General features: G+C 44.1%; 1 protein-coding gene across 2 annotated transcripts in view; it reads left to right on the top strand.

The window, feature by feature from the left end:
- mphosph8 (M-phase phosphoprotein 8) overlaps positions 1–22,210 on the top strand; it is a 116,550-nt gene that overhangs the window by 62,954 nt on the left and 31,386 nt on the right. For both annotated transcript variants that reach the window (XM_038817982.1, XM_038817981.1), the window contains exons 6-12: positions 2,154–2,279; positions 5,254–5,342; positions 7,587–7,727; positions 8,679–8,765; positions 12,207–12,361; positions 13,482–13,636; positions 21,217–21,347. In XM_038817982.1, the coding sequence (XP_038673910.1) occupies positions 2,154–2,279; positions 5,254–5,342; positions 7,587–7,727; positions 8,679–8,765; positions 12,207–12,361; positions 13,482–13,636; positions 21,217–21,347 (884 nt within the window). The remainder of the gene's footprint in view (positions 1–2,153; positions 2,280–5,253; positions 5,343–7,586; positions 7,728–8,678; positions 8,766–12,206; positions 12,362–13,481; positions 13,637–21,216; positions 21,348–22,210) is intronic.

Here is a 22,210-nt window from a genome sequence, read left to right as displayed (position 1 = left end):
AATTGCAACTTTATATTTCCACAATGGGATTCAAAACCAGGTCCCCTGAGCATTACCACGGATCTCCGGGGAGGTGGTGGTGTAAATGGTATTGTCACTAGACATTTATTGTCCATACTCAATTGCCCCTGAGAAGATGGTAGTGAGATGCTGTCTTAAACTGCTACAGTCCATGCTGTGCAGGTATACTCACATTGCTGTTAGGAAGTTTGTTCCAAAATTTTGACCCAGCGACAGTGAAGGAATGGTGATATAGTTCCAATTCAGGAATGTGTGTGGCTGGAGGGGGATTGCTGGTGGTGGCGTTCCCATGAATTGCTTGTCCTAAGTGGTAGAGGTTGGGGTTTGTCAGATGCTGTTGAAAGAAGTTTGGTGAGCTGCTACAGTGCATCTTGTAGAAAGTAGTCAAAGCTGTCATGGTGCATTAATGTTGGATGGAAGTGAAAGGTGATAGTGCTGAATGGGGTGCTTTGTTCTGGATAGTGTCCAGTTTCTTGATTGTTGTTGGAACTGTAAGTGGAGAGTATTCCATTGCACTCCTGATTTGTTCTTGGTAGACAATGGACAGGCTATAGGAGTTAGAAAGTGAGGTACTCACCACAGGATTCTTGGTCTCTGACCTGCTCTTGTAGCCACTACATTTATATAGTTAATCCAGTTCAGTTTCTGGTCAATGGTAACCCCAAGATGATGTTAGTGGGGATTTGCAATGCTAATGCCATTGAATGTTAAAGGGAAATGATTAGATTCTCTCTTGTTAGAGGTCATAGAATCCTACAGTGTAGAAGGCGGCCATGCACGAACTCTCTGAAAGAGCACCCTAGCTCCGCCTGCACCCTGCCTCATTCGTGTAACCCCACCCAACCTTTGGACACAGGCAATTTAGCATGACCAATCTGCCTGACCTGCACATCTTTTGGACTGTGGGAGGAAACTGGAGCACCCAGAGGAAACCCACATAGACACGTGGAGAATGTACAAACTCCTCACAGATGGTCACTCAAGGTCATAATCAGATGATCATTGGCTGGCACTTGAGGCGTGAATATTACTTGCCAGTTGCCAGCTCAAGCCAGAATGTTGTCCAAGTCTTGCTGCACATGGGCATGGACTGCTTCAGTATCTGAGGAATCACAAATGATGCAGAACATTGTGCAATCATCAACAAATATCCCCCATTTCAGACCTAATGATGGAGGGAAGGTCATTGATGCAGCACCTGAAAATGGTTGGGCCTCAGGCCCAACCCTGAGGAATTCATGCTGTGATATGCTGGGACTGGGGTGACTGACCTCCAATAACTACCACTATGTTTCTTTGTGATAGCTTTGTATCGAGCAAGTGGAGTATTTTCCCCTGATTCCCATTGACAACAGTTTTGCTGGGCTCCTTGATGCCACACTCAGTCAAATGCTATCATGGTTACTACTACCAAGACTAACTTTTAATTCCAGATTTATCTGTTGAATTTAAATTCCACCAGCTCCCACAGTGGGATTTGAACCCATGTCCAGTGATATTGCCACAATGCCACTAGTGAATATACTACATCGTATTCGCTGTAGATGGTTGGTTTTCATGACCAGTCCCAGTGGACATTTAATCTTCTGGGAGAGATGGAAAACCGGGACAGTATGGGGGAACAAAACTCAAATTCAAAATCTGTCCAGGTTTGTTAGCTCAACACACATCTCCCTATTCTGTTAAACTGGAGTAATGTATCAACATGCGCATAATCCAGCCAATTTTCCATTCTATCAACCACTATTAGGCCACCTACAAGTCCACACTGCTCATGAGCAAATAGGTCCTGCTCTTAAGCCTGTATGAATAATTAGGTTCTTTAAACCAGGAATCATTCTCCTAGTTCATCATTTTTTCCAAGGATTGCACATTATGTGAAAGGAACAAATCTGGGCTCAGTACTTAAGGTTAAGGTACGGGCTATGCAAGGACCTGTGTAATGATAGAACATTGCCCTCGATTTTGCTGGACTCCTATTAATACAACCTAATACCCTGTTAGCTTTAGCAACATCTTCTCTGTATTGGTCGTGAACCTTCTGATATCTTTGTACAGTAATTCCTGGATCCATTTTTGTTACATTGGAGCTGTTAACTTAATCTTTTTATTTTAATATTTTCAATATTTAGATGGAAAACAAGAAATGCTGAAGTTGGGTGTGGACCTACAGCTTGATTGGATGACGTTGGAAGATTTTCAGAAACATTTGGATGGAAACGATGACTTGATTTCTGCACCAAAAATAATATCTAATAGTGAGTGTCAATAAAATTAGTTATATATTTTTAAATAAGTAGAGCCTTAGAGGACACTTGCAAAATCATTCTACTAAATTAATTTAATTAAGCTATACTTTACATAACAATCAGTAGTGAACTAGTAATTACAAATTCCATTTGAATTACAGGTTACATGATCTGAAATTAATTTTGAGGATTTGGTAATGCTTAAATTAATTATAGTCTGGATACGTGACAACAGGAAAATGGAGAAATAATGAAAATGCACTTATTTTCAAATGTTTGTCTTGCTGTGGTGTCTTGTAAAGAATTACATTATTCTTCGAGTAGTTGTACAAAAGCTATTTTTCTGCTCTGGTTAAAATTATTGGAGTTTCGCCAGAGGTTGGCATCTTATTTTGGTAATAGGAGCTAGAAATGCTTAAAATAGTATATTTTCAAATGATTGTGGATTCTTGAACTTGTCATTAACTCTTGACCGTATGGATTTATGTAATCAATTCTAGGTAGGTGATTGCTATCATAGAAGTCCTCCGTTACAATTTATTCAAAAACCAATGCAAATATAGTGTGACTAATATTTATTTGTATAGACAAGCCTCTAGTTGAGATCAAAACTCGGATACTGTTTTTGTAGATGTATAAGTAAAAGAAGATTCAAATAGTTCAAAAGTTTCCTTGAACCATAAACTTCAAATAATGGTAGAATTGTGCGCTGTTGCTGAAGCAGGCCCATGCCACTTCAGACTGAAGCACGTTTTCAGCTTACTAAGGGAATTGATATGTTCTGCTTTAAATCAGATAGTGAGTGTAAGCCAAATTTTTTGATCATTTTAATTCAAATATACTTTATATAAAAATGATTTTTTAGTTTGTGGATATCACTAATGAGACCAGCATTTGTTACCCATCCGTAATTGCCCCTGAGAAGGTGATAGTGAGCTTTCTTTTTGAGCCACTAGTCTATCTGGTTCAGAAGCCCCTACATTGATGTTAGGAAGGGAGTTACAGGATTTTGATCCAACGGTGAAGGAATGGCGATTTATACCTCTCCCGAGTCTAAATAATGTGTGACTTGGAAGGGAACTTGGAGTTGAGTGTTCCTTTTCAACTACTGCCCTTGGCCTTCGAGGTGGTAGTGAACACTGGATTGGAGAATGCTTTTGAAGGATGCTTGGCAAGTTGCTACAGTGCATCTTGTATATGGTACATACTGCTGCTGCTCTGCTTCAGTGGTGGAGGGAATTTATGTTTAAGGGAGTTCTGATCACCAGTTGATTGTGTCGAACTTGTTGGAGCCACACATTCAGGCAAATGGAGAGTATTCCTTGACACCTCTGCCTTGTAAATGGTGGATAGGCATGGGGGGAAATGGGAGGTAAGTTATTTGCTGCAGAAGTCTCTGCCATTGACCTCTTGTAGCAGCTGTATTTGCATGGCTGTTCCAGTTCAATTTCTTAATCCCCAAGATGTTGATAGTGGGGGATTCAGTGATGGTAATGCCATTGAATGTTACGGGCAGATAGTTAGCTTCTTGTTGGAGATGGTCATTGCCTGGCACTTGAATAGTGCAAATGTTATTTGCCACTTGTAGCCCAAGCTGAATGTTGATCCAGGTCTTGCTGCATATGGACACAGACTTCTTCGGTGTCCAAGGAGTTGTGATTGCAATCATCAACAAACGCCCCTTGACATTCAATGATATTGCCATCGCTGAGTCCCCCACTATCAACATTTTGGGGTTACCATTGATTAGAAACTGAACTGGACTAGCCATATTAATACTGTTGGTACCAGGGCAGCACGGAGGTGCTGTGGTTAGCACTTCTGCCTCAAAAGCCTGCCCATTATCTACAAGGCACAATAAGGAGCATAATGGAAAACCCTCCACTTGCCTGGATGAGTGCAGCTCCAACAACACGGAAAGCTTGACACCATCCACGACAAAGCAACCCGCTTGATTTCTACCCCCTTCGACAAACATTCAAACCCTCCACCACCGATGAATCGTGGCAGCCGTGTGTACCATCTACAAGATGCACTAAAGTAACTCTAGGTTCCTTAGACAGAACATTCCAAATCCACGACCACTACCATCTAGAAGGACAAGAGCAGCAGATACCTGGGAACCGTACCACCTAGAGGCTCCTCTCAACGTCACTCGCAACCCTGACTTGGAAATGTATCGCTGTTCCTTCACTGTCGCAGGGGCAACATCCTGCAACACACTCCCTAACAGCATAGGTGTACCTACACCTCAAGGACTACGGTGGTTCAAGAAGGCAACTCACCCACACCTTCTTAAGGGCAACTAGGAATTGTCAATAAATGCTGGCCAAAATCGCGTAAAATGAATTTTTAAAAAAACACCCCGGCTTCTGACTGTCTGATGAAGGGAAGTTCATTGATGAAGCAGCTGAAAATGGTTGGCCTAGTACACTACCCTGAGGAATGTCTGCAACTATGTCCTGAGACTGAGATGATTGATCTCCAACAATCCTCTTTCTTTGTGCTAAGTATGATTCCAACCAGTTGAGAGTTTTCTCCTGATTCCCATTGGCTTCAAAAGGGCCCATTGTTGCCACATTTGGACAATTGCTGCCTTGATGCACTCTGTCAAGAGCTGTCACTCTCGCATTACCTCTTTGAGTTCAGCCGTTTTATCCACGTTTGGGCCAAAGCAGTAACAAATATCCCTGGTGGAACCCAAGCTGAGCATCGTGAGCAGGTCATTTGTGATCAAGTGGTGTTTGATGACACTGTCATCAACACTTTCCAGCATTTTGGTGAATTGAGGGTAGACTGATGGGGTGGTGATTGGCTGGTTTGGATCTGTCTTGCTTTTTGTGGACAGACTCCTCCACAATACCCCATTCTCTGCTGCCTATCGCACAACCAATTTCCTAACCATGTCAATAATTTGTCCTCAACTCTCGGTAATGGATTAAAAATATTTCTACTTGGTTTTATAAATCTGTTCATGTTGTAGGTATGTTGCGTGATGCAGTAAAAAGTGGGAACTATTTGACTGTAAAACTGGCTCTAAATTCAGACCAAGAATACAACCTGGATCAAGAGGTACGTAAATATGAGGCAGTGTTTTCAGTAATTCTCTGGTGCATATGCATCCTTTTCTACTACTGTCTCTTGACCTATCTGTAGCCTTTGACAAAGTTGACCACACCATCCTCCTCCAACACTCCTGCAGTGTCCAGCTGAGTACCACTGCTCTTGCCTGACTCGATTCTTGCCTATCCACCTGTAGCCATAATATCTCCTACAATGATTTATTTTCCCACCAAACACCTCTGGTGTCTCTCAGAATTATCCTTGGCCCCCTCTTTCTCACTTGTATACTGTTATTTGGTGATGCCACTCAAAAGACATCAGGCTCCACACATGTATGCCCATAATACCCAGTTCTTCCTCATTGCTGACTCTCTTAACCTCTGTTTTATCAAACTGCCTACTTCCGCCTTCACAAAGTTACCTGTGTGTGTCCCTGCCTCTATCTATGTTTTGCTGACATTATCATAAATACTTTGTTAATCGTCATTTGGCAATATAGAATTTGAGTATTGCTGAAAAAAAGGCATTTGTCAAAGCCTTTCAGCTTTAACTCAACAGGGCAATTGCACGAATACCAGGTTTCGGGGGAAGAAACAACTTTATGGGAAAAGGGTGCTGATTTGTTGCCAAGTGGACTCTGGTAGAGCGTTGCCAATGAGAATGCACTACTAGATGCTGACTGACAGTTAAGTGCCAACAGTTGGGCAACATTTGTCAAATAATCCTCTGCTAAAAATGACACAACAGTTTAAGTATATCACTTGGGTTCACAGTGTAATGTATTTGCATGCACCGGAATGCATTGGGCCCTGTACATGTACACTGCCTGTTTCAACTAAGCAGAGTAAGTGATGGCCATTTTCTGGGTCATTCCGCAGGACGGTACTTTGACCAATCCAAGTCAAGCTGTCTGGTTTAAATTTCAAACATTGCTTTGCGGTTAACTATCTATCACATCAACTGGCATATTCTCCGTGGCACTGCCCCTGCCAATCCGAATCCACGAACCCATCTACACCCTCTTTGCATGCAGTATAAAGTTGTTGTTTCCCCTGACATTGGTTTTCTTGTGACTGTAAGCCAAAAAGCTTTGACAAATTAATTTTTTTCCAGCAAAATCTTTGTTATTGTCAGGTTCATCAATTTCAAATTTTCTCCTATCTTTCATTCTGTATAACCTCATCCAGAGCTCTGACTTCATCCTTACTTTCACCAGGTCCTTTTTACCCATTATCCCTGTGCTTACTTCTTTGGGTATCAGATCGGCAACACCTCAGTTAAAAAAATTCTTATCCTCGTGTTCATATATCTCTTCTCTCCTCCCTCCCCCAACCACTCCGTGGAGTTGCCGTTCCCTATCCCTGTAATAGTCCTATAATCCTTGTAACTCTTGCATTTCTCCAATCTGGCCTCTTGTGTATTCTTTACCCTGCCATTGGCGGGGTTAAATCATCCACATGGGCCATAAACTCTTTCCACCCCTCTGCTCCATGAAGAGCCTAAATCTTTGGATAAGTTTCTGTCTGAATGTCGTCTTTGGCTTAAAATCAATTTTCAGCTGATATGTCCCCGTAAAGAGCTTTTTAACTTTCATCTTCCATCTTTCGGAAGACTGATATTGTACACCTTCAAGTGGGTGTAGTCAGTTTTTCTGTATTCATCATTGCCGGCGAAATAATGCACTGTTTCATGTGATTCAGACTTGGTCCCAGTTTGTTTTGAGGAAGTTATCAACTCGTGTACAAGTTCTCCAACTGTGAAACTGCCACTATCTTCTGAGATCCTTAAAAGAACCTACTTATTTCCGTGTTCACTAATCCCTTATGCATGATTGGTGCCTTGATGCTTATTTATTAAGTAAAGTAAGCAGAAGGAGAAGAAAAATAGCAACGTCCCTAGGTCATGGATGTTAAAGATCCTATGGCAGCAGTTCAAAGAAGAGCGGGGAGTTATTCTTCCTGCAACATCCTAATAAATAATTTTTTGTCTTTAATGAATTGCTTCATTAATTGCTGTTCACAAGCTTTCGTAACATTAGTGATGGCCATTGTCCGCTTTATCCAAGTAGTTGAAGAAAAGAGGAGCTAATTTGTGAAATCTGGTAAAATTTGAAGAAAATGGGCCTGTAGACAATTCTATTTTTTTTCCACATGTCTGCTTCAGAGGGATGAGGGGGTGAGGTGATGGTGAATGTTTGTTCAGTTAACTAATCTGCATTAAAAATTCATATTTAGGATGCTGTCTCTGTTGCAGGATCCTAGTGGAATGAATCTGGTCATGTTTGCAGCTGCTGGAGGGCAAGATGACATTCTTAGGTTGCTCATCAAAAAGGGTGCAAAGATCAGTTCCAGACAGAAGAATGGCACCACTGCATTGATGCATGCCGCTGAGAAGGTTTTGCTTTCTAGCCCAATGTATTGATTATTTATACTGTTAGAATCACCTCTACCTGTGTTTTTCTTGCTATGTATTAACAAAACTAAATGATTAAAAAAAGCTACCTTTCTCTCCGTTCAAGGATAACGAAGGAAATAGTTCCACATTTTGGCCATGGTGATATTGGTTGATGTGCTAAATGTCAGGCTTGTAACCTGGACCCTCCTTGCTTGTATAGCTTTATACTTTAGCCTGAGCTTTTATCCCTGGTTTTATCCCCGGACCAAATTATTAATTAAAACTTTTTTTAAGAGTACCCAATTTCTTTTTTTCCAATTAAGAGTCAATTTAGCATGGCCAATCCACCTACCCTGCACACCTTTGGGTTGTGGGAGTGAGACCCATGCAGGCACGGGAAAAATGTGCAAATTCCACACGGACAGTGACTCGGGGCCGGGATTGAACCCAGGTCCTCTGTGCCGTGAGGCAGCAGTGCTAACCACTGCCACCATGCTGCCAACGCTCGGCTAAAACGGATAAATGTTGTGCTGATTAGCACCTTGAGTAATACTGTGTTCGGACTAGGATGTCTGGTCATAAATAAAGTTCCTGCTAGTCAGATATTGTGTGGAATATAATAGTTTGAGCTACAAGGACCAGAAGGAAATTTAAGTGAGAGCTTGAAAGTAATCATAATCTTAAATACCCCTGACTTTCTGCTAGTGTATCGTTACAACTTCATTGGAAGTGTGACAGAAAACTGATTTACATGCCATAAAGACCAGAAGACTCTTAATAGCCCCATTACTCTAAAATAAATGAAACCTGCCCTGATCATAATGACTAAATAGTTCTTATAAGTGGATACTTCAAAGAAATACTCTGTGGCCACTTATGTCATTAAATGTAACCTCATATGTGCGTTTAATAACTGTATCTTAACATCATTTATTTTCTCCCTTTCCATAGAATTATCTTACAACAGTGGCAATTCTACTGGAGGCAGGTTCCCAAGTCAATATTCAACAGATCAGTGGGGAAACTGCATTAATGAAGGTATGCCATTTGTTCTGGTGATATCATCGTAATTAATAGGACACCGTAAGATTTTGTTGAGAAATATTTGTATTCAACATTTTAACACTGTTAGAAATGAAGCAACCCCCCCCCCCCCCCCCCCCCCCTCAAACCAATTGCAAACCAGGTCTCCAAAGTGCAGAACGAACAACCCATTTCTCGTGGAAACCCTCATCTACCCCGCGGAGCTAATTTTACTTTTTCCAAGGCCAAAATCTCCATATCCCCCAGCCATGCCGAGGCACCGGTGGAGAAACTGACCTCCACCCCAACAGGACCCGTCTACGAGCAATCAATGAAATAAAGGCCAAGACATCTGTTCCTGCTCCCATCTGCACGTCCGGCAGTTCTACACCCTGAATATGGCCTCCAGGGGACCTGGCTCCAGAACCGCATGCAAAACCTTTCCGGACATGGTGCTGAACACTGACCCCCAATATCTCCAACTTCGGCAGGACCAGAACTTATGGTCCTAGAAGCCCCATTTCATCCCTCAACGAAGAGCCTGGGTCTGTGATGTACAGCAGTAAATCATCTGCATACAGGGACAACCTATGCTCCAAATCTCTCTTCTTTCTTTTCCGCCCCCATAAGCCCGAGCCCCTCCGCTCAATCAGCAACGCAAGCAAGAGGGGCATGGGGCCTCGAACCCTGGAATAGTGGGAAGTACTCCGACTGTATCTCATTCATCCGCACACAGGCTGTCGGATCTTTGTATAGCAATTTTTTTTACCCAATCCATAAACTTGGGCCTAATCGCAAACTTCTCCACTGTATCAAATGCTTTCTCCACATCCAACGCTACCACCACCACCACTAATTCCCTTGACGACCCCCCTCCCTCCCCCAATTCACACCTCCCAGGCCCATTAAACCTGCCCATATAGGTTCCAACAGCTGTGGCCCCCTCCCCCACCTCATTACCGTTAACTAACCAACATAGTGTTTGCTAGCGTGATAGCCTCTGCCAGTGACCCTCACCCACACCCAAAAACAAAACCACATCAATCCCAAACTCCAGAGCATCCAAAACGAACCCCCCCCCCCCCACCCCCCCCCCCCCCCACACACACACACACACACACACACACACACACACACACACAAACAGGTTATCCATGATACCCGTACGAGAATAAACAGCCAAAAGTCCAAATTCAGTCTGATCCTAGGCCTTCTGCCTTCATAAACATCGTCGCCATCGCAAGGTAATAATCTCTGCAATTGTACGTGACCCTCTGCTTCAGGTGGACCACACCAAACTGCATGTTGCGCTTGTAGAACGCTGCCGTAACCCATCTGGAGGCCGTTGGCCTCCTTGCCAACTCCGTCATCAAGTCTTGGTTTTTACGTATACCCTTTCCTTCCCACTCCATCTTGCACCTCTGCTTCGCCCATCTCAGCCCGTTCAAACTCACCAACCATCACTTCCGTCATCTTTTCTGCTGAAATTGGCACGGCTCCACCTGATAGGGGCTCTCCCACCATCTTCCTGTTGTACCCCTCGTCGGTGGGGGTCATTCGCTCACTGCCTTCTTTGCAGATTTTCCAAGTGCCCTAAGCCACCCCACAACTCTTCACAAACAAACTGGGTTTAAAAAGGCCTTAAAGGACGGCTCTGGCCGGAGCCACAAAACATGTGACCTCCACCTACATGCCAGAACTGGATGTTCTGGGCACTTTAAGCTTATATCCATGTTTGAAGCTGTAAGTTACAGAAGAAAGAGTTCCAAAAAACTCTGTTCCGGATAATAGTATCGTCCCAGGGTGCTTGAGGTGAATGGCTGTTGATAATTTGCAGGGTTTCCAAACTGGATGATTTGCTTCAGAAAGAAAAGCATAACTTTATTATTCTGCTTGTTCCTCAATGCAACTTTTGAGGTGTACTGAACAAATATTGAGTACTTCCCTGGAGAAAAAGTAGAGAGCGAGTGTCGAGAATTTCCTTGGTATTGGTCTAGTAATGGAGGAACTTTGGAATAGATCAGGAAAATGTTTATTGCATTGAAGGATCTAAATCTGCAGTGGGGGTAGGAGAGTGTCAGGGAAGGGTAAAATGTGGCAACAGATGATGAAGCAGCTGTACGTTTTAATTCCACTGCCGTTTTGTGCTCAGTTTACAGAGAAGATGCTTCACAAATGAGAAAGCTGTATGACAACAGTGGTTGAAAAGAGATTTTCAGGAGGCTTTTATAGGTGTGAAGAGAGTTGTTATAAACTGAGTGGTTTAATAAAAGATTCAGAATAGGGTTAAGGCAACTCAAGATTGTTATCAATCTTCGAATGGAGATGTAATTGGTGGGCTGAAGAACGCAGACTGGGCATGGAGCTGGAGAAGGATAGACATGGGAAGGGTGGAGGGATTTCATAGAATTTACAGTGCAGAAGGAGGCTTTTCGGCCCATCGAGTCTGCACCGGCTCTTGGAAAGAGCACCCTATCCAAGCTCACACCTCCACCCTGTCACCATAATCCCGTAACCCCATCCAACCCTAAAGGCAATTTTGGACACTAAGGGCAATTTAGCATGGCCAATCCACCAAACCTGCACATCTTTGGACTGTGGGAGGAAACCAGAGCACCAGGAGGAAACCCACGCGCACACGGGAGAACGTGCAGACTCCGCACAGTGACCCAAGCCGGGAATTGAACCTGGGGCCCTGGAGCGGCGAAGCAATTGTGCTAACCACTATGCTACCGTGCTGCCCATTTGTAAGTGGAATTACGAATTAAATTTGGCTTATTCGGCAACAGGTGTTTTTAATAGAAGAGGGAGGAATAGTTCCCATTGGTGGAAGGGTTGAGAACCAGGAAACACAATGTCAGAGGCAGCAGGAGGAAAAACCTTTTTATGCAAGTTAGGATCTGGAATACCTTGCCTGAGTGTGGCACAAGCAGATTCAATCATGGCTTTCGAAAAGGAATTACCTGCAGGGAAATAATTTGGAGAAAGATGGGGAAACAGCAGGGGAGTGAGAGTAGCTGAGTAGCTCGTACACCTTGCTGGTGCAGAATAGCAGCCTCCTGTACTTTTTACCTTCTATGATTTTCTAGGTAGTAAAATCGAGGGTGACGGTGTACAGCTTTGGCACTGTCTGTATGCTTGGACACTGACTGTCACTGCAAGTAACATTGATTGTCAAGGACGACATGAATACAAGAAAAGGAAGGTGATCAAGTAGGGATGTATGGAAAAGCTTAAGATATGCTAGTTTGCAACAGCAAGGCACATTTGATAACAATCATGTCCTCTGGCTTTCTGCTGCTGTACCACGATAACTTCACTGAAAGTGACAGAAACCTCTTTGCATGTCATAAACCCCATTGCTCTAAAATAAGATTACATTTTTTTGGGTCATAAATGATTAAATAGCTATTGTAAATGTCATCAGCCTTTAACATTTGTGTTTTGCTCTTGTAGGCTTGTAAGAGAGGAAATGCTGATATTGTAAGACTTCTGCTAGAATATGGTGCAGACTGTGGCATCCTTTCGAAACACCAGAACAATGCTCTATACTATGCTAAACAGAGCAATAACGTACTAATCTTTGATCTGCTAAAGAATCATGTGGAAACGTAAGTGCATCATCGCTAGGAATATTGCATTCATTTGTCAGGTGGCTAAAACTGACTTGATTTCTACCATCTCAAATGTCTGATTTCTATCTTAGTCTATCCATATTAGTATTGGTATTAAACTGAATGGTTTTTCATTATATCTGAATGTTTGTATTTTCAAGAGCCCTGGTTAAGTATTTAATAGAATCACTCACTGGAGCATTAATTATTTAATGCGTAGCCAACCATCTAGGATAGACAGGTTAATCTTTGGTCAGTGGGGCGGGCTTGTGCCTTTGGCTTAGGGCAGGCTCCTGCACATGATCTAGAGACCAGTGCCGGAATTGAGTTTGGACCAGGCCAGCGCTCATCTAGGTATACAAATATAGTCTTCACCACTTGTACCATCTCATTTATCCCAGACACCACTTAATTTGGCAAATTATGCATCATTTACAAAGGTGTTGCTTGAAACTGTGGGCTGGTATTTCCAGCTGATCAAATGCAACTACCCATAGCCATATCTGACACAACCTGTTGAAAATACAGCAGGTACTATAAATGTAGCAGGCAGTGAAACTAACCAGGGGCGGGATTCTGCCATGGAGAAGACCATGGTGAAGGCGGAAGAAAAACAGTGCCCCCACGGCACAGGCCCGAAGCCGGAGTGGTCCACACCACTCTGACACGCCGGGACCCCCCGCCCTGCCGGGTAGGGGAGAATCCCAGCCCAGATTACTGTGCTTTGCAGCCTCAATCAGCTCTATATAGATATATTTGCTTCTCCTCCTTTCCCCAGTACTATAGCTGGGAAATTTATAATCTGGATTCTTATTACAATTGCTTTGATACCAACTGCAGTCTTGTGCTTAGTTTCCCTTCAGTTATTTTTCTTGCCTCATTCCCTCTTATGGGTAATTTCCTGTCAGTATGGCTCGGATCGACAATTAAGGATCACAGGAATAAATCTACACCATGCTATTAAGAGGTGAATATATAGTGTGTTATTTGATTTGTATTTTTTTTTACGATGGAGCATGTTTGAAAAAGATTGAGGGATGCAGGATTTGTTTTGGCAAATTTTGACGTTATTTGGATTTAAGAATTTACAGGATGTACAATTTAATATTCTGACTAGTATATCCAGAGTAACAGATGAAACAATCAGGGATTACTTTGAAGCACGTCTGTCATTATTGGAGCCTGTGTTTCCTGTAGCTTGTCACCGACTTTGTGAAGGACCAGACTTTGCTTTGGACTTCAACTATAAACCTCAGCACAGTTCAGTTGAAGGTAAGCGAATATACTGCAATGTTAACATAAATCTCCTTGTACTGGCTAGGGTCGGCTTCATTGGCCTATTCTAAAAGTATTAGGGGGCATTGTTGTGCGACCCGAGTAAAATATCACTTTTTGATTCTGACTTTTAGTTTTCTTTGACTTTAAGCATGGTTTCTATAATGAAATGGCTGTTTTCAATTTTTGCGGGGGGGGGGGGGTGGTGTGTGTAAGCTGAATTAAAATACAAAATGGTGAGAATGCAGAACTAGAATTTTTGGTTTGATCCTTCAGAACGGGGATAGTCCGGCATAGAGCTCTTTAATACAACTGATCTAAAAAGAGTGGAAGGGAAAATCTCTTTCTCTTTCTTGGGATTTGTGCATCACTAATTGCCCTTGAGAAGGTAGTGTTGAGCTGCTGACCGCCATGTGGTGTAGAAAGGCAGCTCTAGAATTTTGACACAACAACAAGTGATGGAATGGCAATAGAGTTCAAAGTTAGGATAGATGACTTCAAGGCCAACTTGCAGGTGGTGATGTTCCCATTGCATTTGCTGCCTTTTTTTCATTTGGGTGGTACAGGTTTTGGGTTTGGAAAGCAAATGGTGCAGATCATTTGTGTTCCCATCAAAGACAAAGATGCTGCTTAAAACTTGTCATTAAATGTGACTTTTAGACAGTTAGCGTACTGGTTTGCTGTCCTGTCAATGGTTGCAATGAAAAAATATTTGTGAAGTTTTACAAATGGAAATTTTGAAAAGTCTCAAATACCGACTGTTGCAAGCTCTTCTAGCACCATCGGCACCATCGTGCTATTTTGCTTTGAGCCCCAGAACTTCTGTTCCTTGGATGGTTCATACATGGGAGAAACCCCAGAGTATGGATGGGGGAAAGAGCCCACAAGGACTGCTTGGCAATTACCCAAGAAGTTCAGACTTCCAATGGGCAGTGATCTTGCACTGGGATCAACCCACAACTCCCATTTAAATCCGAGGCTTTGGATGGTTTCCGACTCTCTCAGTAGAATAGTAACCCAGTGTAATAACTCTCTCGAGACCTACATGGAGGGACCGAGTACCCTCCTCTAAATCTTGTGGAATATGAGCTCCCACAATGGAGGGCAGGGCCCATCCGCAGGCTGATTGATTACGGGCATAAAAGCCGGCCCAGATAGGAGCATCGGCAGAGAAGTCCTGGCTGAGACCTGGAATGTGACCTGCAAATAGTTTGATTTAACAAATCATGAAATGAAAATGAAAATCGCTTATTGTCACGAGTAGGCTTCAATGAAGTTACTGTGAAAAGCCCCTAGTCGCCACATTCCGGCGCCTGTCTGGGGAGGCTGGTACGGAAATCGAACCGTGCTGCTGGCCTGCTTGGTCTGCTTTAAAAGCCAGCGATTTAGCTCAGTGAGCTAAATCAGCCCCATATAACTTATCTGTGACCACAAAATTGGCGACGATGGTAATGTGGAGCTACAGTCAGTGCTGCTAACCATTTGAAGCACAGCCACCTCCTCTTCATACCGGAATAAGGTTTGCACCATTTCAAAAATGCTGCTCTATGGAAGACTGTGTTCAACGCAAGCATGGAGGATTGGACGCAAAATACAGAGCATATGCGCTATTTCTTGAAGGCTAACACTAGAGTCAGTGACTGAGTGTCAGGCGGCGATCCTTCTGACCGCTGTGGGGGCCCCACTTTTTAGAGTTATAAAAAGCCTGATGTACCCCGTAGCTCCGGACTTTCGAAGAGCTGGTGACATTGGTGGTGAACCACTATGGACCCAAGCCATCGATCATAGTTCAGTGGTACCATGTCAGTACGACTGAGAGGACCCACAGGCATCTACTTGATGCGCTTACGGAAATTAACGGAATTCTGAAACCAGGGTCCATCCCTTCCCGAGATGCTGTGGGATCGACTGGTATGTGAATAACTTGGCGACTCAGTGGAAGTTGCTGGCCGAACTGTTGTTGGACCTTTTTTTAAAAAAAAAAAGCATCTGTGGAGATCTCCCTTTCATGGCAAAGTGCAGAGAAGGGAGTCTGGGAACTCTAGGGGACATCGAGGATCGAAGTGAAGAGCGTGGGATGCACGCCTTCCGGCTTACGACACCCCGAGGGAAACCATTTTGGGCTGAGTGCTGCCGAGGCTAGGCCCGTGGGTCCAGGACTGCGGAAGCCAGACAGGACTCCTCCGAATTGGTAGAGGGTGACCCAGGCATTGTGGCACTTGTGGGTGGAGCTGCCGCAAGAAAAGAAAACCCCAGGACAGCCAGCTGACACGCTACCCCATCTGAGGCTGACATTAGGCCAGAGCCCGGACTTCCAAAGTGGACTAACCTGAGGATGAAAACTGCATGGAATTGAAGTGCATCGTGGTGCGAAGAATTGCTCCTATTCGGATCACCGTTCAGGTGAATGGGCACCCCCCCTGGAAATGGAGTTGGACATGGATACTCCAGTTTCAATGATCAGAAAATGGACGTTTGAGAAAATTACGACAGAGTGCAACAGTCAAGTCTGCGGGACACAAGCAAGACTTGCGACCTATGCAGGAGAGTCCCTCACCCTAGGGACAACGGTGACCCCAATGATGACCCCGGTAACCTGCGGGCAGCAATCCATTCGGTTGCCATTGATTAGAATTAGTGCCCCGGACCAAGCCTACTGGGTCGCGAATGGCTGCAATGCTTCCGCCTGGACTAGCAATGGATCTTTTGGATGGCCACTGGAGGACTATACAAAGTGTTGGGAAAGTACCCTGAGGTTTTTTAAGTACGCTTGTGAAAGATCAAGGGAGCCATGGCCAAAATACAAGTGGACCCTGAAGCACAGCCATAGTACCTCCTCTCCCACCCTGTCCCATTTTATTATTAGTGGCTTACAAATGTGTTTGAGCGCAGGCTCCTGCTCTCAATGTCTCCTCTTCTCTCTCTTCTCTCTCTTCTCTCTCTTTCTTCTCTCTCTTCTCTCTCTTCTCTCTCTTCTCTCTCTTCTCTCTCTTCTCTCTCTTCTCTCTCTCTCTCTCTCCTCTTCTCTCTCTCTCTCTCTTCTCTCCTCGCTCTCGCTCTCGCTCTCGCTCTCGCTCTCGCTCTCGCTCTCGCTCTCGCTCTCGCTCTCGCTCCTCCGTCTCCCTTCTCCGTCTCCGTCTCCTCCTGTACACTGTGGTAGTGTACAGAGATCCGGACCAAAAGTTGCCTGATGACTTGCGGACTTTTGTGATCAAGATGTTGTCGAGGACTGCATTCTCCTGTTGGGGACCTCTGCTTTTTGGCCCCACACCAAGGCCGAGACCCCTTCGGGTGTCTCAAAAATGAAAATGTTGGACAGGCCTAGATCTTCGGGGAGGAAGATTTACGTCACAATATTGGGCTTTTAAACCCTGGTTAGACCACACCTGAAGTACTGTGAGGAATTTTAGACACTCGGGGAGGATACATTGGCCCCGGAGGGAATGAAGCATGAATTTACCAGGATCATACATGGGCTACCAAGGATTAAATTAAGTGGAGAGGTTGCATTAACTTTGAGTTGTATTTACTGGAATGTAGAAGGTTAAAAGGCGATTTGATTGAAGCTTTTAAGGTATAAAGGGAAAACCACAAACTGGGGCAGCAGGGTAGCATGGTGGTTAGCATAAATGCTTCACAGCTCCAGGGTCCCAGGTTCGATTCCCGGCTGGGTCACTGTCTGTGTGGAGTCTGCACGTCCTCCCCCTGTGTGCGTGGGCTTCCTCCGGGTGCTCCGGTTTCCTCCCACAGTCCAGGGTTATGGGTATAGGGTGGATACGTGGGTTTGAGTAGGGTGATCATGGCTCGGCACAACATTGAGGGCCGAAGGGCCTGTTCTGTGCTGTACTGTTCTATGTTCTATGGTCAATAAAGAGAAATGATTTCAGCTGGTAAGAGCATCTGGGACTAGACTTAAAAACCTTTTCCGGTATGGGATGAGGAAAAGCTTCTGCCACCTTTTTTGTCGAAATTTGGTACTTTGTTCCACAAAAGGCAGTTGATGCTCAATTTAATTGTTGATTTTAAACCCGAGATTGATATTCTTGTTAGCCAAAGATATGAAAAAAAGTTGAACAAAGGCAGGTAATTGCACTTGGGTTGTAGATCAGCCACAATGGAACAAAGGTAGATATTTACACTTGGATTGAGATCAGCCATTATCATTGAATGCTGGAACATGCTCAAGCACCAAAAATGGTCTATTATTGCTCCTACATTAATGTTAGAACTGCTTTTGCTAATTTCTTTGTCAGATAGAGTCATAGATGCCTCCACCACTGCCTCTGGCAGCCCATTCCAGATGCTCACCACCCTCTGTGTGAAGAAATTTCCCCTCTGGTCTTTTTGTATCTCTCCCCCTCTCACCGTAAACCTATGCCCTCTAAGTTGACGATCTAACTTATATGCTCCTCATTATTTTATAGACCTCTATAAGATCACCCCTAAGCCTCCCATGTTCGAGGGAAAATAGTCCCAGCTTATCCAGCCTCTCCTTATAACTCAAACTATCAAGTCCTGGTAGCATCCTCGTAAATCTCTTCTGCACTCTTTTTCCAGTTTAACAATATCCTTCCTATAATAGGGTGACCAGAACTGAACACAGTATTCCATGTGTGGTCTTACCAATGCCGTTTACAACTTCAATGAGACGTCCCAACTCCTGTATTCAATATTGTGGTCAATAAAACCGAGCATAGGGCAGCACGGTGGCCTAGTGGTTAGCACAACCGCCTCACGGCGCTGAGGTCCCAGGTTCGATCCCGGCTCTGGGTCACTGTCCGTGTGGAGTTTGCACATTCTCCCCGTGTCTGCGTGGGTTTCGTCCCCACAACCCAAAAATATGCAGGTTAGGTGGATTGGCCACGCTAAATTGCCCCTTAATTGGAAAACATAATTGGGTAATCTAAATTTATAAAAAAAATAAAAAATAAAACCGAGCATGCTGAATGGCTTCTTCACCACCCTGTCCACTTGTGACTCCACCTTCGAGGAGCAATGAAGCTGTACTCCTAGATCTCCTCCTGTAACCCTCCCCAACTCCCTACCGCTCCAGTTTGAAAAATAACTCTCCACCCTTTGGCTTCGGTCGCCAAGCCAATTCTGTGTCCATGAGATTTAACCTTTTGCAACAACCTACCATGTGGTACATAGAACATTAGAAAAATACAGCGCAGAACAGGCCCTTCGGCCCACGATGTTGTGCCGAACTTTTATTCTCGATTAAGAACAAATTAATCTACACCCCATAATTCTATCGTAATCCATGTACCTATCCAGTAGCCGCTTGAAGGTCCCTAATGTTTCCGACTCAACTACAACGTCGACCGCACTACCCTCATCTACCTTCTTGGTTACCCCCTCAAAAAACAATCAAATTTGTGCGACATGACGTCCCCTTACAAAGCCATGCTGAAATACCCTAATTAGCATTTGCCTGTCTAAATGCCCGTAGATCCTGTCCCTCAGAAATCCTTGTAACAACTTGCCCACTACACAAATAAGGTTCACCTTCTGTAGTTCCCAGGCTTTTCCCGGTAGCCCTTCTTAAACAAGGGCACAACATTTGCTACCCACCAATCTTCAGGCACCTCTCCTGTGGCTGTTGATGATTCAAATATCTCAGCTAGGGAATCGGCAATTTCCTCTCTAGCCTCCCACAAGTCCTGGGATACATTTCATCAGTCCTGGGATTTATCTATCTTGATCCATACCACCTCCTCTGTAATATGTACACTCCTCAAGACAACACTTCTGATTTCCCTAACATTCGTGCCTTTCTCAATAGTAAATATTGACGAGAAATATTCATTTGGAACCTCTCCCAACCATTGTGGATCTGCACATAGATGACCTTGTTTATCCTTAAGAGGCCCTACCTTCTCCCTAGTCACCCTTTTACCCTTTATGTATCTGTAAAATCTCTTTGGATTTTCCTTTGCCTTATCTGACAAGACAATCTCATGTCCCCTTTCTGACCTCCTGATTTCTCTCTTAACTCTACTCTGACAAGCCCTATACTCTTCAAGGATCCACTTGATCCCAGCTGCCTCTGCATATCATATGCCTCCTTTCGTATGACCATGGCCTCAATAGCCTGTCATCCAGGGTTCCCTACTTCTAGCAGCCTTGCCCTTCACTCTAAGAGGAATGTGCTCACCCTGAGCCCTTTGGAAAAACTCCCTCTTGCCAGTTGTCTCCATGCCTGTAAACAGGCTGCCCCAATCAACTTTTTTAAATAAAAAAAATTCAGGCAATTATTTCTTTCTTTTTCTAATTAAGGGGCAATTTAGCATGGCCAATCCACCTAACCAGCACATCTTTGGATTGTGGAGGTGAAACCCACGCAGACATGGGGAGAATGTGTAAACTCCACACGGACAGTGACCCAGGGCCAGGATTCGAACCTGGGTCCTCAGAGCTGCAATCCCAGTGCTAACCACAGCGCCACATGCCCCCCCCCCCCCCCCCCCCCCCCCCCCCCCGAAAAAGAATAAACTTTTGAAAGTTCCCGCCTAATACCATCAAAATTGACCGTGCCCCAATTTAGTGTATTAACTTTTGGGCCAGAACTATTATTTTCCATAGCTATCTTAAAACTAATGGAATTATGGTCACTGGTCCCAAAGTGATCCCTCACTAACACTTCCGTCACTTGCCCTTCCTTATTCCCCAAGAGGAGGTCACGTTTTGCCCTCTTTAGTCTGGACATCTGCATATGGAATGAGGAGTTCTTCCTGAATACACTCGACAAATTTCTCTCCATCCAAACCCCTAGTGCTATGGCTGTCCCAGTTAATGTTGGGAAAGTTGAAGTCCCCTACTATTACCACCCTATTTTTCCGACCGCTGTCTGTAATCTACTTACATATTTGCTTCTCGATTTCCCACTATTTGGGGGCCTAGAGTATAGTCCTATCAATATGATCTCGCCCGTCTTATTTTTGAGCTCAACACATATAGACTCAGTGGGCAAACCCTTGGACGGACATATCTTCCTCTCTCTACTGCCATGATGTCCCTAATCAAAAATGCAGTCCCCCTCCTCTCTTGCCTCCTGTTCTATATTTCCTATAGCATCTGTACCCCGGAACACTGAGCTGCCGGTCCCACCCCTCCTTGAGCCATATTTCAGTAATAGTTGTAATATCCCAGTCACGTGTACCTAGCCATGCCCCGAGTTCATCTGCCATGCCCGTTAGGCCTCTTGCATTGAAATACATGCAGTTCAGTCTGTTTCTCCACCTTCCACTTTTCTCCTTCCTGGTTTTTGTTTCTATCCCCTCTTTACTACCATTTGACTTCCTGCATTGGTTCCCACCCCCCCTGCCACATTAGTTTAAACCCTCCCTAATTGCATTAGCAAAGAAACCCCCTAGGATATTGGTTCCAGATGCTGTCTGATATTGAGGGGTTGTATTTCCATCTTCACTTCAGCCTTACACCGGCTATCATGTACAACGGGCAATTCACATTTGTGAAGGCACATTTGCTATAAATTGGTTGAGACTGCATTTGCTTGTATCTGTTTTGCATGCCTGTGGACTAAACTAATCAGAACACTTTTTTTCTGTTTCTAGGAACTGGGATTCTTCTTTTTATCTTTCATGCAAACTTTTATAGCCATGACCACATAGTGGCTAAACTCTCTGGATCCTGCAGTGTTCAGGCTGTTATTCTAAATGATAAGTTTCAACTTCCTGTATTTTTGGTAAGTACTGTTTTTTTTATTTTATTTTCCAGCTTGTCAAAGCTGTGAGTAAATCTGCTACTTGCTTCCGAGTTGTGGCTTTTCAATCAGTGCAATTTTCATTTCCATTGATTTCACTTTTATGTTTGGGCAGTGAGTTGAAAATCTATGCTCATATGAATTTGAATGTTATGTTGCATATATGTTGTATATGAAGTCCAGGACTTGTCTGATTAAACACTCCCTTTGCCACCTAAACTGTGGAATAAAGGTAAACGGGTGCGTATTTATACACATGGCTCAGTGACTAATCACAATTTTACATTTCAGTGTTTCTTGGTGGTAAAGGACTTGAATGTCTTGGATCGTGTTTTCGGGATCCTTAAGGGGGAGGGGGAGCAGCCCCAAGTCGTGGTCCACATAAGCACCAACGACGTAGGTAGGAAAAGGGATAGGGATGTAAGGCAGGAATTCGGGGAGCTGGGGTGGAAACTTAGAACTAGAACAAACAGAGTTATCTCTGGGTTGTTACCCTTGCCACGTGCTAGCGAGACAAGGAATAGGGAGAGAGAGCAGTTGAACACGTGGCTACAGGGATTGTGCAGGAGGGTCGGTTTCAGATACCTGGATAATTGGGGCTCATTCTGAGGTAGGTGGGACCTCTACAAATGGGATGGTCTACACCTGGACCAGAGGGGTACCAATATCCTGGGGGGGGAAATTTGCTAATGCTCTTCGGGAGGGTTTAAACTAATTCAGCAGGGGGTTGGGAACCTGAATTGTAGCTCCAGTACACAGGAGGTTGAGAGTAGTGGGGTCATGAGTAAGGTTTCAAGGTGCAGGAGTGTACCGGCAGGCAGGAAGGGTTAAAGTGTGTCTACTTC

The sequence above is a fragment of the Scyliorhinus canicula genome, chromosome 14 (genome assembly GCF_902713615.1).
Source record: "Scyliorhinus canicula chromosome 14, sScyCan1.1, whole genome shotgun sequence".
In the NCBI taxonomy this organism is placed as follows: Eukaryota; Metazoa; Chordata; class Chondrichthyes; order Carcharhiniformes; family Scyliorhinidae; genus Scyliorhinus; species Scyliorhinus canicula.
Note: the sequence above shows the minus strand (reverse complement) of the source record. Positions and strands in the feature narration are given on the sequence as shown.